This window comes from Neolamprologus multifasciatus, chromosome 5 (assembly GCF_963576455.1).
Source record: "Neolamprologus multifasciatus chromosome 5, fNeoMul1.2, whole genome shotgun sequence".
Taxonomy (NCBI): Eukaryota; Metazoa; Chordata; class Actinopteri; order Cichliformes; family Cichlidae; genus Neolamprologus; species Neolamprologus multifasciatus.
Window position 1 is genome coordinate 100110 of NC_140443.1, and position 19955 is coordinate 120064.

The 19955-nt window shown below is 46.2% G+C and overlaps 4 protein-coding genes and 1 long non-coding RNA gene across 9 annotated transcripts; 2 read left to right on the forward strand and 3 right to left on the reverse strand.

The window, feature by feature from the left end:
* Window positions 1-325: 325 nt before the first annotated feature.
* Window positions 326-5783, reverse strand: snrpb (small nuclear ribonucleoprotein polypeptides B and B1). Its single transcript, XM_085160726.1, has 7 exons — window positions 5628-5783; window positions 3070-3221; window positions 1698-1809; window positions 1463-1615; window positions 1252-1381; window positions 546-677; window positions 326-462 (listed from the first exon to the last, which is right to left on the reverse strand). Exons 1-7 carry the CDS (start codon window positions 5628-5630, stop codon window positions 422-424), a joined length of 723 nt encoding a protein of 240 aa, XP_085016852.1. The 5' UTR covers window positions 5631-5783; the 3' UTR covers window positions 326-421.
* A 4903-nt stretch (window positions 5784-10686) lies between these two features.
* Window positions 10687-11227, reverse strand: LOC146517714 (uncharacterized). Its single transcript, XR_014874244.1, has 3 exons — window positions 11115-11227; window positions 10916-11023; window positions 10687-10789 (listed from the first exon to the last, which is right to left on the reverse strand). It is a non-coding gene; the product is annotated as an uncharacterized LOC146517714 (long non-coding RNA).
* On the forward strand, window positions 10892-13077 carry LOC146517715 (E3 ubiquitin-protein ligase RNF182). Its single transcript, XM_085160725.1, has 6 exons — window positions 10892-11000; window positions 11131-11284; window positions 11397-11464; window positions 11544-11670; window positions 12002-12240; window positions 12328-13077. Exons 1-6 carry the CDS (start codon window positions 10953-10955, stop codon window positions 12508-12510), a joined length of 819 nt encoding a protein of 272 aa, XP_085016851.1. The 5' UTR covers window positions 10892-10952; the 3' UTR covers window positions 12511-13077.
* A 110-nt stretch (window positions 13078-13187) lies between these two features.
* Window positions 13188-15440, forward strand: LOC146517716 (regulator of G-protein signaling 9-binding protein). The gene is made up of 5 exons (XM_085160727.1): window positions 13188-13339; window positions 13439-13649; window positions 13767-13970; window positions 14842-14984; window positions 15147-15440. The coding sequence occupies exons 2-5, from the start codon at window positions 13451-13453 to the stop codon at window positions 15306-15308; spliced, it is 708 nt and encodes a 235-aa protein (XP_085016853.1). The 5' UTR covers window positions 13188-13339; window positions 13439-13450; the 3' UTR covers window positions 15309-15440.
* A 1263-nt stretch (window positions 15441-16703) lies between these two features.
* Window positions 16704-18838, reverse strand: LOC146517717 (ubiquitin-conjugating enzyme E2 C-like). 5 transcript variants are annotated; one of them, XM_085160730.1, is made up of 7 exons: window positions 18703-18838; window positions 18232-18356; window positions 17478-17505; window positions 17317-17403; window positions 17037-17241; window positions 16904-16963; window positions 16704-16816 (listed from the first exon to the last, which is right to left on the reverse strand). In XM_085160730.1, exons 2-7 carry the CDS (start codon window positions 18336-18338, stop codon window positions 16779-16781), a joined length of 525 nt encoding a protein of 174 aa, XP_085016856.1. In that variant the 5' UTR covers window positions 18339-18356; window positions 18703-18838; the 3' UTR covers window positions 16704-16778. The 5 variants fall into 5 exon arrangements, with proteins under 5 accessions (XP_085016856.1, XP_085016860.1, XP_085016857.1 ...); XM_085160734.1 differs by having other exon boundaries at window positions 18232-18359; window positions 18703-18818; XM_085160731.1 differs by having other exon boundaries at window positions 18569-18796.
* Between the last annotated feature and the right edge of the window lie 1117 nt (window positions 18839-19955).

A 19955-nucleotide genomic window follows, 5' to 3' on the forward strand; every position in this document is an offset into this window, starting at 1 on the left:
TTACCAGTCCTCTGGAGAACTTCAGGACATGTTGAGGAGCTAATTTAGCCATTTGAATCAGCTGTGGTGGTTCAAGGACACATCCAAAACCTGCAGGACCCTGGGGGCCTGGAGTTGCCCACCCCTGATCTAAAGGAAGCACTGAAGCTCTGATTATCGCCGCCATGCAGATACTTTGGAGCACGCCTCTCAGTGAGAACCCTTCCTGAGCAAAAGGGACGATTGCAACGCACTCTCAGACGCCACAGGCTCCGCCTTCTGCTGACACCGCCGAGGCTCTGATTGGCTTCTTGAAGTGATAACCATAAAAACTACACAAACTAAGTGGAGTCACACTGAAAAACTTTATTTAAAAAACACAAACCAGAAGTTTAAAAAAAAAAATCTATACAACAGGTGAGTGTGAAGGGGTGGAGCCTCTTCAGGGCCGTGGGGGAGGTCTCATCCCAGGAGGAGGTGGTCCTGAAAGAGCAGAGCACAAGTCCCATTGGTCTGATAAATACCACGATGTGATCCGATTGGGTGTTTCCAGAGTGAAACCTTACCTCTCATGCCCGGCGGAGGAGGCCTCATGCCTGGGGGGGGCATACCCATTGGAGCGCCGCGACCCGGACCAGGTGGCATGCCCATTGGAGGACCCATCGGTGGTCGCATGCCAGGGGGCGGTCCCATCATACCTGCAGAGAGGGGGGAGATTAAAATGGACCAATCATCAGGGAACAGCTGACCCTGTAAGAGAGTAAACTGATTCTTGATAATGAAGAGGTCACATGATCACTGAGCAGCGCTTTGTTTAAGAGGCTCCTCCCCTTTGCTCACAGAGGGCCACAGAGCAGAAGCCTCACACCTGGGCAGGTGATCACCTCCAGGTGAAGAAAAGGAGAGGAGCAACGACCGCACCAGAGACTCCTCAGCTCGACGCTGCGTGCCCGCCATGTTTAAACTACGAGACCTAGAATAACGACCCCACATCCGACTCCTCCCACTGATTCCTCCTTCTGCTGTGGTTCTGTTTATGCAGGTCACATGCTGACAGTCAGCGCTATGAACTACAGGCCCAGTGTCTCCTTCTCTACAGGTGACAAAGGAAGCACTGGAGCACCATGAGGAGACTGCAGGTCACATGACTGAGGAACCTGGCGCCTCACCTGGTGCCTCACCTGGCGCTTCCTGGGATTTTATTTGTTTTTAAAGAAACATCACATCAAACTTGGTCTTGTTGCCAAGTTGTCTTACAGTGACATCACTGACCTGGAGGTGGGGCTCCTCTGCCCATGGGGGGCGGGGCTCCTCGCCCAGGTGGGTACTGGGTCGGCGCCCCAGCGATGCTGGCGCCTGCTGCTGCGGCAGCAACCGTCCCTCGACCCTGCGGCGTCATCACCTGCCCAAACACAGGAAACTGTCATCACTGAGCGTGCTCAGACACACACACACTGAGACCAGCTGGCGTCACCATATTTACCTGCTGCGATGGTCCGCCCACACCTCTGACCGGCCCCGCAAGGCCAGCTGGTGCCTGAGGCATCGGAGCGCCAGCGGGAACGCCGCGACCTGCTGCCCGCCCCACGCCTGGCCCTCCGGCCACGCCTGCCAATGGGACACGAGCAATCCCCGTCTGTAGGCGAGGGGTCAGAGGTCAGAATTAATTCAACACAAACAAACAGTTTCACGAAGCTCCTCCCGCAGGGGCCACTCACGTCCTTAGGGGGCGGGCCCTCCACTGTCATGGAGACCAGGTTCTCCCCCCTCAGCAGCACCAGACCCAGAACACGTTTCTCCTCACGCTCCGGCTGCTTCGAGTTCTTTGGCCTGAAAAACACAGAAATCCGTCACGTGTGGTTACACATTCATGGGCTGCGTCCTCCTGAGGACCCGGCCTTCGGTCTACGTGGGCCGGGTCCTCAGGAGGTCGGGTAGGCCGGAAGTGCAAGGCTGTGAGATGGGGCGGTCTAGCCTCCACATTAGCGTCACCGCTGACTCAGAGTTCAATAACCTCGGCCGTCTGCTCCTTGCCGTCTAAAATATAACAGGACACTGGAGGAAACTCTCGACCGTCTCACACGTCTGTTTGATCAGTTTTCTGTTTGATGTTTATTCAGCTGTGTGAGGAACCCCGGAGGAACCCACCCAGGGGGGATTAATAAAGTTTTATTTAAAATCTAATAACTTTGATCTCAGCCAAACTGATTTACTCAGGAACAAATAAAACAAGTTATCTAAGCGACTTGTATATCATGTTTGACCTGAGTACAAGGGGATCTGAAAACGATGTGCCGGAGTTTGCCTGGCACATCGAGCTGGTGGGTAACAGACGTCTCTGAAAACGTTGGAGCAGTTTTGCAAATATGTGATGTCTTGATAAACAGAGCAGATATTTGATTTTACAGCTACATTCTGGGCTGAAAATATCTTCTAAGTTTATTTTGTGACCCAGGAAGAGTAATAAGAGTAAAATTAAAACTTAGTAGCGGCCGCCATGGTTGGAAACTGCAATTGGCTGGGCCACGCTATGAATTCTGGGATATGATGGGCCACGAAGGACACACCTGACCCATCCTTCAAAAAACGTGGCGTCGCTGTGACGTCCTCAGGAGGATGCAGCCCATGAATTTGGACACCTTCTGTCATTCAGTTGCAAAGATGAAATCAGATCAGGGTGAATGAATGTGATTGGTTGAAACGGTGTTCAGGTGTGTGCACTCTGTCTCTATCAAGATGTGGGACAGGAAGCTTTAATGTTTCCATGGATACAGTTTAAAGCTACCCCGGTTTGATGTGCAACCATCACTTTAGAAACAAACAACAGCACTGAGCACACTCAGACGAATCATTCACTGTAACTGAAATCTTTATTTTCCTGCTCTGTGCCAAAAAGTTTCTGCTGCTTCAGCTCAGACACTTGTGTGACTGTATCAGATTACACTCACTCGCTGTCTGTGGACACCTTGATAAAACCCAGAGTTAACCCTGACTAGTGACATGCAGCAGTTCGATTGGTTTTCTCTGTGACTTTTAACACCTGTAGCTCCGCCCCTTAATGCAGTGTATAGGCGGGGCCAGAGCACTTACTTGATCTTCCTGAACTCGTCGCAGTCACACAGGATGAGGTTCATGTGTTTGTCGAAGGCCTTGAAGGTGCCGATGAAGATCCGCCCATCCTGCAGGATGCACCTCATCCTGAAGTCGATGTGCTGCAGCATCTTTGAGCTCTTCCCCACCGTCTGACCAATCAGAAAGAGGCGCTGTGTTACATCATCATCATGACTGACCATTGGAGCCACCACATTACATTATCAATACCCTCATCAAAAACATCAATATCATCAGCATCTGACCAATCAAAGAGACTCGCCAGTTCCATCATCAACATCTTTTAGTCTCCAGTTCTCAGAGCTGAGACAGGTGAGGGGTCAGAAACCAGGGGCTCCCATCAGCATATCAGAGGTTACCCGTCTTCACCTCAAGGGTAACGTGCTTCACAGTGATGAGACGCCCAATGGCATTCAGCCACTTGCAGGTGACAATGCCAGAAACAAAAACAAAGGGGGCGGTCCCAAGTTGAACTTCACAGCTTTGAGGTGAGCGACCAAACCAGCCAATGAGAGCAAGGCACAAGGCATTACAAGGCAACTGCAGCTGAGGGGACCTCCACAAGACGACCTAACAGAACAACTTCCTTTGATGACAGAGAAACATGTCTGAAGGTTCTCAGCCATTCAGGTCATCGTAGTCTAAGGAGCTTGGAAAGAAAAGCGAAAGAGGCAGTGTATCAGAGAAACTCAGGAGTTTTCTCCAAGCATGACATCCCGGTGCATTTCAGACACAAACTGGTTCGTCCCAAAGACAAAACGCCAAAACACAGACTTAACAATATGGTGTTTGCTGTACAGTGCAGCGAGGAATGCCCAGACCTCTACATCGGAGAGACCAAACAGCCACTTCACAAGCGCATGGCACAACACAGAAGAGCCACCTCCACATGACAAGACTCAGCTGTCCATCTGCATCTAAAGGTCAAAGGTCACTCTTTGAGGATCCCAATGTTCACATTTTGGACAGAGAGGACAGACGGTTTGAAAGAGGAGTGAAAGAAGCATCTATGTCCACTGTGAGCGACCATCTTTGAACAGAGGCGGTGGTTTACGACACCAACTCTCTGCCATCTATAATCCAGTTTTGAGATCCCTCCCCAGACGCCTTAATGCCCACTCACATCCTGGGCCATCTGACCTCAGGAAATTACATTGGGGAGAAACTCCCACCAGGTTTAAATCTGGGACTCCCCACTATTTGACCTTAGAACTGAAGAAGCTTCTCGGATGAGAGATGAAACGTCTTCAAGCAACTTAAAGAAGTCCAGACGCTTTTCTTTCTAAGCTCCTTAGACGATGACAGAAACAAAGCTCAAACTGTGACCGGGACAGGAAGGAAAGTGGTCACTGTCCCACCGTTTCAGAATAAAACCCTGCTGAACTAACAGAGACTACAGTAAACTGAAGCTTCTGTGGGAATGCTATGTTCTAACTGATGTTACTGTACACTCCTTTTATTCCTACACCGCAACCTTCCACGCCAAGTTTGTGCCAACCCAATGTGTAGTTACATTTCTCAGGAGGTGCACATCAGGTTATGGCTTAAGTTACAATGCAGAACTGAAGAATAATTCACCTGTAACCTGGGTCAGCACGGGTCGATAAGGTGTTAGAGCACACAGGTGCTTTCATAATAAAGGGTCAGCATATATCAATAAAACAGTAGAACTCTACATAGTGTCTTCCATCTAACCTGCAGGCTGATTGATTGATAATAAAGTTGATTCTGTTCATCTGGACGTAGCGTTTTGTGGGAGAAACGTTTCATCACTCATCCAAGTGACTTCTTCAGTCTCAGCTGACTGCAGGTTTCAATCTTATAAACAGTACATTTGCATGACTGAAACCAGCCCACTGAGGGAACAATGGGCTGCGAGGTCAGTTCCTTAATCATAATTATGCAAATTCTCATGACCATTGATCAACAACCACTAACCAAAGACCACTGATCAATGGCCATGAGTACCATTCACATTGAGTTCGATTCAGAGATGGTCTTTATTCATGGAGCTGGACTGGAGCAGCAGGGATCGAACCAGCAACCTTCCCATGCCCTGCTTTGCTCCTAAGCTACAGCCACCCAATGCTGCAAGCCCCTTTCCCAATAAAAGTGCACCACTCTGACCTGTGACCTGTGTGTAGCACAAGTTAAATATAGTTATTTCAATTAAGTTAGCTCGACCCTGTTAGCTGTTAGCTTTCGTTAGCCTCTCTGTTTGCCACCGAGTTCGCTCATCGTGTGCGCCACTCCAGCAGCTCGGGAAGATCAGGCCTACCGGCACGGAGACCAGAAGAGTGTCCCGGTAAAATCCGGACTCTGCCCCCGGAACCCCAGGTCTCGGTTACGCCCCGAGGTGGACTCGAACTCGGCATTGATGATAGAGCCGGGTCTGATCAATAACACCCCCCCGCCTCCCTGACGTCTGTGCGACGTTCCCTCTCCCCGCTGTAAACGGTTAAATGAGCGGTAACTGAAACGATACCGCGCTGTCCGCCGCGACAGGGACCCGAACCATCGCCGGAAACGGTACTCACCATGTTTGCGATTCCGATGGCTCTGATTCACACCGGATTAAAAAATTCTGACCCGCGGAGATCCCGCCAGGCCGCCTTTAACAGGAACTACAGGAAATGACGCACAGCCGACCGGAAACTGTGGCAACGCCGAAAAGATTCCCCCTGTGCGAGGAACAAAAAGTTCCTGCGCGAAGACTCAAATTCACGTTAATTAACGTCAACAAGTTCAGATAAAGTTTCACGTTCACCGCTCACGGATCGTTTGCATGTACGTGCTTTCTGACGTCATTAAAATAAAGAAATCTTCTGCAGTCAGCGAAGCAGCTTCACTTTGATACTGAATCACCAAACAGCTCGCTGCTGGTCTGAGATCAGCTAAATGATCTTACTGCTGCAAATTTTGGTACCCGTCTGATACCAGGTGAACCCAAGGCCAGCACCGATGTAAGGAGAGCAGTGCGTCCTGATTTATGAGATCTAAGGCACTCAGCTCGGCTGCTGTAGTTTAAATGTGCTAAATGATGTAAATAAATCAGTGCCCACAGACATGTTTTATGTTCTTTTTTTTCAATCAAACCTTTATTTAAACCTTCTTTTTTTTTTTAATTTATTGCTATGTCTGGTTTTATTACTATGTGCATATTAGTATTGTACAGTACTTTGGTCTACCAGGTGTGTTTTTAAAGTGCTATATAAATAAATAAATAAATAGATAAATAAATAAATGATGATGATGATTTAAACCTCAGTACAATACAAAATAGAATTAAACAGTACCATATTAATGGTGTTGTACTTACAAAAAAAATTGCATACCATAGACAAACAAATAAAAGAACAATTTTCAGAACCTACAATATAAATGTGTTAGGGGGAAAGTAACTGATCAAGCCAAAGAATAAAGTGATTTTTCACAAACACCAATAGTTTTTATAGCTTTTGGGTTAGTGGAGTTCTTAATTGAATTAAGATACTGTTCAAGTTCAAAGGAAAATACATAAAAAAAGGATGCCTTCCTAAGCATTTGGACTTGTGAATATGAAATTTAGCCATTAAAATTAACAAGTTAATCATATATCTGTTATCAAAGTTGAATTGTCTTTGTTTTTTGTGTAGACCAAACAAAACATATTTCCAAAACAGTACAAATCCTTTAAATATATTTTCTGAGATAAAAACACATAAATTCTGCCAAAAATCTTGTACAAGGTTACAAAACCAAAAAAGATGTGTAGTAGATTCCTTGGAAGTTTTACAAAAGCTACAGCTTGTATCAATGTCTAATTTGAATTTGCTTTGAAGATCATCTTTAGAAGGGTAAATTCTGTGTATTAATTTATAAGAAATATCTTTGATTTTGTTGGTAATTAAAAACTGATTAGGGAGTCTCCAAACTTTGTTCCACATAAAACCATCAGGCAGCCGGTTCCAGAAAAAAATGACATACGGTAGCGTGGTTATGCTACTCTGAAATAAAGCTCTGATCGATTTGTTGTTGTCTTTAGATTGCTTAGAAAAGCAAATCTTGCCAACAAAAGTTTGTATGAGATGCCAACGGCCTGTGGAATGAAGGGATATTAGGCTGATTCTTAAACAGCATACAAACCCCTGATGGTATTGATCCAAATACTTTTGTATAATCATGACGGTTTATAGCTAAATTAAACAAAATTCTTCATAGGAGAAAAGCGTACCATTTGAATCAAATCATTGGTTGACTAAAACAATGTTATTCCTAAACCAACTATCTAAGAAGAGAGATCTTCTTTTAAATAGGACATCCTTGTTATTCCAGATATAATAACTGTGTGGACTAAAGTTATGCTTGTAAATAAGAGTCCAAGCTAAAAACACCTGACGATGAAAAGCAGAGATTTTTATAGGGATTTTATCAATATCAAAATTACAGGTAAGGAAAAATTCAGTGCCACCTAACTTAGAAAACATGAACACAGGTATAGTATTCCAAATGGAAGAAGGATTAGTAATTCGATTCTTAAACCAATTTATTTTGAATGTGTTATTTAAAGTGTTAAAATCTAACACATTAAGTCCTCCATTGACAGAGTTCATAAGAACTGTTTTTTTAATGTAGTGTGTCCTATTTTTCCAGATAAAGTTGAAAAGTAACTTATCAACCTCTTTTATGAGATTTTTATCAAGGTGCAACCTTCTGCTTTAGTTATTAATACTCTGCCTTTTAACGACAAATCTCTTAAGAGCCACTGATTAAATCTGTGTTTGAGTTTCTCTAGAATAGGATACAAATTTTGAGTGATTCTCCTGATTGTTGGTTATTATGATACGTTATGGTATAATGTTTTAATCTCTGTAGAGAAGTAAATGCCAAAACCATACTTATAGAGCTTGAAATATAAATTCATGCTCCACCGTATCGAAGGCCTTGTAGAAGTCTAAAAATAATATGAAACCATTGCAATTTATGAGGTCAGAATAATCCAGAATATCTCAAACCAATCTGATATTGTTAGTTATGTCTTTTGGGCATAAAGCCAGATTGTGTTTCATCAATAACAGAGTCAAGAACCATCTTAAGTCTGTTAGCTACAATTAGAGCAAATACTTTATAATCATTATTTCGTAAGCTAATTGGTCTCCAATTATCAATCATTAATAGGTCCTTATTAGGCTTCGGAATCAACGTGGCCAAACCTTGATTCATCGTAGTGGGAAGTTGTTGGTTTCCTACACTTTCTGCAAACACCTCAAGAAGAAAGGGAGACAACTCTTCAGAAAAAGTTATAATTCTGCAGTAAGACCATCCGTACCTGGAGATTTATTATTTTTTAATAAATATCCAGGTACGGAGAGATTTATTAATTGCCCAATTGCATTTTTGACTTCTTCTAATGAGATGGGTTGATCACATAATATAGAATCTTCTTGGCTGATAGATTTAACATTCAGAGATTCTAAGAGATGATCTGAAGCTTCCTGAGAAAATGTAGAGCTATAAAGTTCCTTATAGAAATGACTACAATGTTTAGAGATTAATCTGTAATCCTCTGTTGTGACCCCATTTATCATTAATTTGCTAATATTGTTTATGCTTGAGTGTTTCTTTTCTAAACTGAAGAAATAATGGGAATTACGCTCACCTTCTTCAAGCCATTTAGATCTTGATCTGATAAAGGCTCCTTTTGCTTTGTCTGAGTATAAACGATCTAATTTATCTTGTAATTTAGCAAGGTTCAATTTATCCTCTTCAGTTAAAGTGTCAATTTGTTTATTAGATATGTTTTATGTTCAGTGCATACATGAACTTACAGGACAGAAACACAGTATGAGTCCTGTCCCGATAGCATGGATCTCATGCCTCACTGCTCTCCACCACATCAGCTGCCTTAAACATACTGGCCTGGTACTTATAGCGGCTCTTATACTGCCTTACAGATTAGACAGGCTTCTTCTCTCTGTCTTTAAGTCACTTCTGAAAACCCATCTCTTCACCCTGGCCTTTGACACCTTGTGAAATGTTTTGTTTTGTTTATTTATATTAGTTTTTATTAGTTGATTCTATGCTGTTTAAAAAAGGCTTTTTAAATTTTAATTGTATGTATTATGTTTGTTTTTTTCAGTTTTGTTTAATTCTATTGTTCTTAATTTATTTACTGTACAGCATTTTGGTCCTGTGCTGGGTACTTTATAAATAAAGTTGTATTGGATTGGTCTGTATTTACTTTTGATTGGGCAATCCTGAAGTTTCTGCTCTCTGATTGGTTTATTTTGGTGTTTAATATTTAAAATCACCGTGTGTCATCCGTCCAATCCACGCTGAGGCTGTGAAGGCTGAACTGTGTGACAGGTAAATGAACCTGCGATCAGATTATCGATCAGTAGATCGATCCTGTTCGTCTCGTCCAGAGTTTCCCGTCATTCCGCTGCTGAACGGTTTCCATGGTAACCGTGACCGCGCCGCCGGACGCGCGCCGCCGCGATACGGAGGCGAGACGGTGAGTCACCGACAGAAAACAGCTCCGGTAACCGACGGAGCGACAGCAGCAACCGACACACCGAGACGGGTTAGCACGTTAGCATGTTAGCATCCCGCTGCCGCGTGAGCCGGAGGCGCGAAACGGCTACGGACTGTTAATGAGGCTGATGACGGCAACTACCGCAGTGACATCACAGCAACAGACAGCAGCAACAGCATCGCCTACTGCAGGGCAGCGGCAACATCGCCCTACAGTCTGACTGCAGAGCAACTACACGAGAGCAACCGGAGACAGCAGCAACAAACTGACGGCAACTGTGCAGAATTAAACACGTCCTGATTTGTTTCTGCAGCAAACAGCAACTGACCCTACGCCAACATGTTGCTTAAGCCTTCTGCCTTCAGCAGGGACTGCAGCAACTAAAACCTACAACATCTGCAGCAGCAGCAACTCCAGCAACCTGGAGTTTATCCAGTTGACATGTGAGCATCAACACGTTGCTTCAGCTTGGGAGACAGAGAGCAACTTCATAAAGAGCAACCAGTGACAGAGCTACGATTTCACTCACAGCAACGCAACCTACCACTACAGCAACTGCCAACAGCAGGTGAGCAACATGCGAGTGTGTGTGTGTGTGGGGGGGGGATTTTTAAAGCTGCAGCTGGTGCGCCTACCTGTAGTCATGGTAACAGGTAGCATGTACCTGTAGTAGGTGTAGCTCATCCTTAAACATCCATCAGAAGATCAAAGAGAACCAATAAACCTCAGGATTAAAAGACGGCTTAAACTATAGGTGAGTCACATGGTTTAATCTCAGTCAGGCAGGAATCAGCAGGTGGTGACATCATCTGGCCATCCAGGTGAGGGAGGGATTAAAAAAAAACATACCTGTCTGTGAGGAGGCGGAGCTTGAGCAGAACACTTCACCTGCTGTGAATACTGCTTTGTTATTGGTGCAAACAAACACACCTGAGCAGCGTTCAGCACAGATAGAAACAACAGAAGCTCCGGTCCAGCTTTTATTCTGTTTTTACTTTATTTTTTCACTTTGATCGGTAAATAACTGATCAATAACTGATCAATGAGAGGGACAGTCCTCGTGCTCTTATTTTAAAAGTAAACGGTTGTTTCTCTCCAGGAGGACGTCTGCTTCTGACTGGACGGATGGACGTCCTTTCAGACTGTCTCACTGATCAGCTGACCTGGACTCAGGTGTGTTTCTACCTGCAGACGAGGAACGCAGAACTGTAGCTCGGTCATAGTTACAGTACTCGACTTGTTTAGTAATCTCTTTCATTGTTTGTCTCACAGTCAGGTAACAGCCTCAGTTAAGCCCCACCCAGCACCCACCTGCCCCTCACATCAGGTGAAGACAACAGTCAGCGAGATGAGCCTGTTGAAGGAGGTGGAGCCAGGACAGGAAATGGAGGGAAAGGTGAGTCTACCCATCATGCATCCCTGCGGAGTCACAGAGAGAGAGAAAAGATTTATTTAGTGAAAACATTTCGAGAGATCGAACAAAGACCGCGATGTGTGCGGGGAGGCTTACCTGTTGCTGTATTCAGGTGCAGACCTGGGCTCAGTCTCTGGTGTACACGCTGGAGGAACTCGAGTGTAAAATCTGCTATAACCGCTACGACACGCGCAGCCGGAAGCCCAAACTGCTGGGCTGTCTGCACCGAGTCTGCGCCAAGTGTCTGAAGAAGATGGTCGACATGGGTGAGTTCACCTGGCAGGTAGACACGGTCACAGCACGGTCAGCTGCTGGATCACGCAGATGCCAGCATGACCGTTACCTGGTCACATCACCTGTTGTATCATGTGATTCCAGGAGAGTCTTCGCCGTCCATAATCAGCTGCCCATTCTGCCGCCACGAGACGTACGTCCCCGACGAAGAGGTGTGGCCTCATTTCCTCCTCTTCGACGGTCAGAGTCTGACAACCTGAACTCACGCTGTCTCCTCCCCCTCTTCCTCAGGTGTGGCTGATGGAGGACGACCGGCACATCCTGGCGGTCCTGTCGTGTCAGGATCGTGCTCGGCGAGGAGGCGGAGCAGGAAGTGGCAGCAGTGGGGAGGTAGTGCTAAGTCCCAGCAGTCTGACAGGTAAAAACCTGAGAGTTAGAACGAGATAGTCAGCCAATCACAGCCAGCCGGTAGATTTATCCAATCAGGAATCTCCGCGATAAAGCGACCTGTTTGAGGTGATTGAGCGGTATTCTTCGCCGTCATTGGTCAGCGGTATCCTTTATTGGACACCTTAGATATTGATATTGATTACTGGTTGGTGTATCCATAGTTTTCACATGACGTCAGCGCTCGGTAGACACGCCCACCTGGAGGGTAAAAACAGTACTTTGCTCTCCAGCCTTCCTTAAAAAGGAAACTAACATAGTGTCTGGAATTTCTCTTGGTAAAGCTCTGCGTCTGTTACCAGGGGGCGGAGCTGCAGGCAGCGGCGAGGAAGCATCCCACCGCTCCTCGGACTGTCTCGTCATCACCATCATGGAGCTCCCAGAGGAGTCGCCGTCCTCAGATTCACTGAGCATGCTCAATGTAGTGGGTCTGTACCACGCTCCCAGTCTGGACTCGCTGCCCTGCAACCTCCCAGGTCAGAAATGCCGTGCCTGGACATCCCGCAGCTTCCCACGCTGCCTGCTGGGGGCACTCTGCCTGGTAAGTACCAGTTTAACCAGTTTGAACATAACTATCTAAATCAGAACCAGTGTAACCGGTGTATGCGGCTACCCCCCCTGTGTGCAGGTGTACTTTAGCTCGCTGCCGTTGGGGATCTACCTGCTGATGATTGGTCAGCTATGGCTGGGCGTGGTCCTCGTCAGTCTCGTCCCGTCCACGCTGCTGCTGCTCGTCCTTTACGGCTTCTGTCAGTGTCTCTGCCACGAGCTAATGGAGGCGCTTGCTGCCCGCACGCACTCGCTACCGTGACAACAAAATGTAGCCATAGAAAAGCCTGTAGACTGAGCCATCACACTCTGACATCACTCTGACCCTGCCCTTTGTGAATACCAGCAAGTCCCCCTCACACATCCCCTTGGTGGAAATACGGCCAATCAGTGTTGAACTACGTGATGACATCATCACATATAGGAAGTGGAGACAGTCCTCTCCAGTCAGAAGACATCTGCTGACTAATCAGAGACATGTTACTGTCCTGGGCACCGATCATAAAACTGTTTTACCTGCTGATTACAGAACACACCTGTACCTGTATCACCTGTTTATCCCACAGTCACATGACCTGACAGGCTGTTAGCCTAGCTTAGCACTTACACTAATCACAGAGGGAAAGCTAGCCTAGCTTAGCATGTGTATTTAGCTTTGAAGCTGTGCTTATTCTAAGCTATGCTAACAGTCCCGATGTCCTGTCTGTAAAATGATTCATGAACCCTGTGATGATGATGAGTGTCACTTCCTGTCCGTGTAGTGGGCGGAGCCTTTGGAGAATCAGCTGTTTAGTTTTGTGATGAAATAAATAAACATAAGTGACATGAAGTGTTTGAATCATTTCCTGCTGCGAGTTCCTCTCAGGTGAAAGGTTGTCACATGAGTGACACCTGTGGGACCTGTGGGTGGAGTCCCAGGAGCATTTGGGCATCAGCTGGTCGCTGCGTGTTAATTAAAAACACGCCATCCTCAGAGAGAAGAGCAAGAGTGTTTATAGAAACCTGGCAAGAGCTGCTCTCCACCACAGAGGAAGAAGCTGCAGCAGGTACAACTTCTTTCACACAGGTGTTCTATAAAGGCACATCCACAGGTGGGTCATACAGGTGATTTTACTTGTCTAAGCATCACCCACATTTAGATAGTTTTAGATGTGTGAACAGCACCTGTCCTACCTCTCTCCTCCCTCCAGGTGGTCGACATCATGAGTCGTTGGCGTCGTTCAGTGGACGAGCTGGCGGCACGGCGGCGACAGCATGAATGTGAGCGCGCTCAGGATGCACTCAGTCGGGTCACTTCATGTTTCCAGCAGCTGGTTGCATTGGTCGGTAGCTCAGCCGACGGCAGCTTCCTGCGAGATGAGTTGGATGAGACGCGAGCTGTGGCTCACCGGATCTGCAGTGGTAACACCTGTCTGTGGTTAACCTGTCTGTGGTTCACCTGTCCTTCTCACCTGTGTTTCTCGCTGTCTCACGTGTTCACCTGACTCTCATTGCTCCATCTCCCTTATGTGTCTTCAGGGCTGTCCTGCCGGCTGCTGCGCTTGCTTTCAAACTCCGACTTTGCCCCCTCAGGTGTGCAGGACAGGCAGGTTTTGGAGCGTCTGTGGGTTCTCTTCCTGTCAGCATTGGAGCACTTCCTGTATGACCTGCGTAAGGCCTGTGACCTAATTGGGCAGTTCCCCCTGACTGAGCACAGCAACAGGCGCTCGCTGGTCAACACAGGTCAGGTTTAGTTCTGATGTGAGATTGGCTAACTTTGTGTAAAAGATGTCTGTCGTGGCCGAGTCTTGAACCAGTAAATCAGCTGCAAGAGTTTTTGGTTGACTGTCTAAATCGAGGAGTACTCTACCGATATAAGGGTTAAGAACAAGTTCAGTCCAATGAACAGCTTGAAATGGCACAAAGGTAAGCGGTGAGCTGCCAGAGGTTAAAAAAGGTAAGGTTAGCTAAAACTGAAAAAATAATGCACATTTCAGAATTATACATAAAGGCCTTTCTCAAGGAAACACACAACGTGTTAAAGGTTTAAAGCTGTTCTGCAGCAATGGCGGTTGGTCAAGCCTTGAAAGATGGTGCTACCAATTCCTACAGCTGTTCCAACTTTCCTGGATTACTCCCCCCTCTGCACAAAACACACTGATGTACCCTTGTGAGCGTCAGCTGAACAGTGTGTGTTGGTACAAAAACGGGGAGAAAAAGGCGATTACCAATGGAAGAGAGACAGACCATCACAACACTTATAAATGTTTGTCTTTCCAAACTGTGACAGGAAGAGGTCTGCAGACCCAAAGACTGAACCAGAGGACAAGTTTCTGAGTGAAAGACAGATTTTGTGTTATAAGCCGACGCAGTGACTTGCAGTGTTGAACCATGACAAGCGTTAGTTTTGATTGTCCAGGAACAACACCAGCACGGGGATATCAGATTCTGCTCTTATCGTTACTGACCCGTCATCGACCTCTCACTGATCTACTTTATGTCTGCGAGGTCATAAACTCCAGGACCTCAGTCACCAAGAAGCTGAACTTACCTGAGGAAGTGTTTTCTCATCCACCTGACCATCTGTTCCTCACCTGTCCTTCTGAATTTATAGGATGTGTTGATGGCGTGGTGGGCGTGGCAGCTCGGGTGGCCTCAGTCCAGTTGCCGTGGCTCACCTCGGAGGTGGAACCAAGCCCAGATCTGACCAATCACATCACAGGACTGGAAACTATGATGAGCGAGATGCAACAGAGGGTGAGGGGAAGCATATGAACACTTCCTGTTGGACTTCCTGTTGGACTGTGAGGTTTAACTGTTGCAGAGGCACCTGTCTGCTCTTTAGTTTGCTTTATAAACGGCTGAATTCTGTGCCGCTGCTTTGTTTTTTGTTCTGAGTGTCTCACCGTTGCTCTGCAGGTTCCCGTGGCGTTCTGGTCGGTGGAGGCGACCCAGCCGGCGTGGGCTGAAGCCCGCGGTGAGCCAGATGACCTGGTGGAGAGCCTGGAGGACCTGATGGAGGTTGAGGTCATTGCCGGTTCCAAGAAGACGGCATGCTGCGGGCTGGGCTGCGTCGGGTAGATTTAAGTGTTTCCATTAAAACGGGAGAATCGTGTTTTAGAGGAAACAGAAGAAAACCTGGGTTCATTTGTCATTGTGATGTTTAAACAATCAATATTAAATAAGTCTAAATAAAGCTGGCAGATCAATATTTGCAGTGATTAATGATTAACATGTCACAGAAGAAAAATGCCACTGGATGGTTGAACTTTCCTTAAGTAGGAGGTGACAGAGAGGTACATACTGAGATAAAATACACAATGCATGGATTCACCTGCAGCATAACTGACGGAGGATTCAGGGTCACCTGGTCCTGCCCTAACTATATGCTTTAGCAAAAAGGAAAGTTTGAAGCCTAATCTTAAAAGTAGAGATAGTGTCTGTCTCCTGAATCCAAACTGGAAGCTGGTTCCACAGAAGAGGGGCCTGAAAACTGAAGGCTCTGCCTCCCATTCTACTTTTAAATACTCTAGGAACAACAAGTAGGCCTGCAGAGCGAGAGCGAAGTGCTCTAATAGGGTGATATGGTACTACAAGGTCATTAAGATAAGATGGGGCCTGATTATTTAAGACCTTGTATGTGAGGAGCAGGATTTTGAATTCTGGATTTAACAGGAAGCCAAAACAGGAGAAATCTGCTCTCTCTTTCTAGTCCCTGTCAGGACTCTTGCTGCAGCATTTTGGATTAGCTGAAGGCTTTTCAGGGAGTTTTTAGGACTTCCTGATAATAATGAATTACAGTCGTCCAGCCTGGAAGTAATAAATGCATGAACTAGTTTTTCAGCGTCACTCTGAGACAGGATATTTCTAACTTTAGAGATGTTGCACAAATGGAAGAAAGCAGTCTTACATATTTGTTTAATATGTGCGTTGAAGGACATGTCCTGGTCAAACATGACTCCAAGGTTCCTCACAGTGTTACTGGAGGCCAAGGTAATGCCATCCAGAGTAAGAATCTGGTTAGAGACCATATTTCTAAGCTTTTCAGGGCAGAGTACAATGACCTCAGTTTGATCTGAATTAAGAAGCAGAAAGTTAGCGGCCATCCAGGTCTTTATGTCTTTAAGACATTCCTGCAGTTTAATTTCCATTGTCAATATTATTCAAGGAAATTTAGGGCAGTGTCAATAAAAACACACTGAGACAGAGCTGTGATGTCATCAAGTACTGCCTTTCCAATCAAAGGATGAATTCACTTGCGCTCAGGTGAACTATAAAGTGTACTTGAGTATTGATGCAGCAGCAAAGAAAAAAAAAAAAAAAAAAAAAAAAAAAAAAAACAGACCCCACCCAAGGCTCCTCCTTTTCCTCCTAGCCTTTCAAAGTAAAACCAGCTTAAGAGAAGCCCAGCCTGCATGCGGTGTGTCAGGGGAGGACAGCCTATTTCAGCCGCTCAGATCAATAACACAATGTGTGTTGAATTAAGAACTTTATTGACAAACATAAAAATATGATACAAACACGGAAGACAGACGAACATGAGGCGGAGCTTCAATTCTGGAAGGTCGAGTGTAGATGAGTTCTGAAAGCTGAAAGAAAAAAGACAAACATCATCAGTCCTGCTGCACGCAGCTGTTAACGTGTTTGAGCACAGCGGGGTGTTTACGTGGTCTCACCTTCCTGGTTGTCCCACAGTTCGGCCGCCACAGCATTGAGAGGACTGTCGTTGTTCGGCTCTGGGGAGGAAGCAGAGTGACAGTGAGGTCAGAGGGCAGAGCTCGGACAGCGCTGGGGTGATGACGCATTTACCTCCCAGCAGGCTCTGGATGGACAGCAGGATGGAGCGAACGTCGTAGAGCGCTGACCATTTGTCCTTCAGGATGTCGAGGCAGATGAAACCGTGCTCGTCTACGTTGGGGTGGAAACATGGTGTGACAAACTTTACGCGTGGGGCCTGGTACGGGTAACCAGCAGGAAACTCCAGAGAGAGGCGGTACCTGAGGCCCTCGTACACCTGAACAGGTAAGACAGAGCAGAGTTTAACTTTCTGCTGAGAGCAGAGAAACCCAAAGGATCCGTGTGTACATACCGTCCCCTGAGCGCCATCGATGGTTCCAACCCACTTAAACAGATTATCTGACTCTGGGAACGCAGAGATCCCCTTATCACCTGACATCTGCACCAGAGAGAGAGACTGGTCACATGACCTCAGGTGTTACAGGTTAGAACACTGATGAAGACTGGACTCACCATGAGCGTCATCAGCTCCTGCTGCAGCCTGCAGACACAAACAGGAAGCTCAGAATCTGCTGCACATGCTCAGTTCAGTGTTTCACTGCCTGCCTCCTTTGTTGTTCAGGTGTTTCCTCCTGAACTCGACTCAGCCCTTCATGAAACTGCAGCGCAGACAGGTGCTGTGCAGAGAGGATCAGGTAAACTTGCCCATCTGTGTGACTCAGACTGAGGCAGCTGTGATACTACGTTTGCCTGTCACTCCACACCTGTAGGAGCTGGCCCCCACCCTCACCTGCTGAACAGCGTCACTTTTAGCCCTTTCACAAGTACCTACTCAGCACGACTCTAGTTTTCCGTTTCTGGGGTTGTTGGTTTCCCCAGTCGCCAGGTTTTAAATATGGCGGCTTTGATTTTCGTGAAGGACACGCCTTCATGACTCATCGGTCGACGCTACTGACTAGCCAATGGGTGGCACCCAGTCCGTTGATGTCACATTTTAGGATAGCACGTACTATTAAAAAAAACCAAACAAAACCGCTAAAAACCGAGCCGGTACTAGTGGGACAGGGCCACTGGTGTAATCGACACAGCACACTGAAACCAAACGCATCATTGTTTACCAACAGCTGTACTAATAAAGTTTAATCAACCGTGAACAGGAAGTGTACCCGCTAACACCTGTCCGACAGTCAGAAATTGGCACTGAGAGCTGACACAAACACCCAATATGAAAAGTCTGTCTCTCTCACACGCTCACACACAAACACACCGTTTGGACACGGAGCCTCTGGCCGCGCTGCCGCCGCTGTCGCTGCCTTTCAGAGCGGCGGTGCTGGAAGCTGCAGCCGCTGCGGGGTCCATGTTCTGGGAGGCCATGAGCGTTACCGTCCTGTTCTGCTGAATCAGACAAACTGAGGTTAGAAGGCCCGGGTTCCTCTGTGGATCACCTCCCGTGTTTCTCCCTCTAAGCTAACAGCAGCTAAACGCTGGCACCGGATGCAGCTCCGAGGACTCCTCTCCAGCTGTATCCGCCTCTCAGGCCACCGTTCGGGTGTTTTACTCAGACCTTACCCCGTTAGGTCGCTCCGGTAACAGACCAGGCTCACCTTCACTGTGACGACGTCGTGCTAAAGGTGCTAGCTGTTAGCTCCACCGGTCGGCTAAGCGTTGGCTCTGCGGCTAGCCTGTTTACCCAGAGGAGACTATAAACAAACAAAAACTTTTCCCGGTACGGACTCACCGGTTGTCGGTCGGGGTTTGTCGGCCAGAGTACAGCTACTGTCTGTTGGATTCAAACGGAACACGCTCCCGCCCCCCGATTTAAACCGACTGTTTCTTACACAGTCGGCCAATCAGCGCCCGACCTTTAAAAACAAGCCAGCTTTGGCTGGCCAATGACAGGCCTGCCAAGTAAAGGGAGGTGCGTTGTGATTAGGCAGCGTGAACGACGAAATGATCCAAACGTCTTCTAATGCTGACGTCATAACAGAGCCCAACAAGTCAGAAATCGGTTTTAGTAAACAAATAAAATTACATAAATATACATTTGTGTATTCACTTACCTGTCATAATAAATATGCCTGTAAATAAATGTTTTACCTTCTGTTTATGATTACAGCTGTTTCAGAATAACTTAAATTAAATATCAGACTGCTGTCTCTTCAAGCCTAGCTTAGTGAAAGGTGACCATCAGATGATGTCACGGGGAGGCTCCGAGAGCACAGATCCACAGTGAGAATGATGTAATAGCTCAGTTAAACTTTGGTGGGAACCACTCGGAGAGTTTCCACCAGAAAATGAAATGCTGTTAGCTCGCAGGTGATACAGCTGTCTTCATTAAAGATGAGTTCAAAACAAAGATGATAAACTGCATTAATGCTTTCTCTGGAGTATCAGGTCTGACTTTAAACATGAAAATGTGTCCTGTTCCTGTCGGAGAGGCTCGTGTCCTTAAAGGTTTTCCTGTCAAAGAACAGATGACTTATTTGGGAACTAACATCTGTCGAGATCAGTCTGAGAGGGTCATTTCTAATTTCCAGCATTTAAATCCAAAAATGAAAAACAGATTTGATCTGTGGCTCATGAGTGATCCATCACTGATCCTTTTATCTTAAACAGGGATATTCACACTCAGTGTATCCTGCAAAAGTAAAAATGTTCCTAAATCATTCGTAAAACAGTCGATGCTGCACTTTATTACTTTGTGTGGGAAAACAGAAATAAATCAATATTATATAAGGATCCAAAATAATATGTGTCCCAGCTAGTGAAGGGAAAAAGGTCATTTTCTTCCATATCCTGTGTTTGTGAGGACCTGTGATGTTCCCGTATCTGTGAGAGAACACAGTACAGTGTTTCATGATGACACAAATGGACCAAATATACAGACAGCACTGAATAAAGATGTTCTCAGAGATGCCATTAATATACTGGATAAAACACATATGATTCATTGTCCTGTAACCCCTCACTGTCAGTTTTACTGGAACAGTA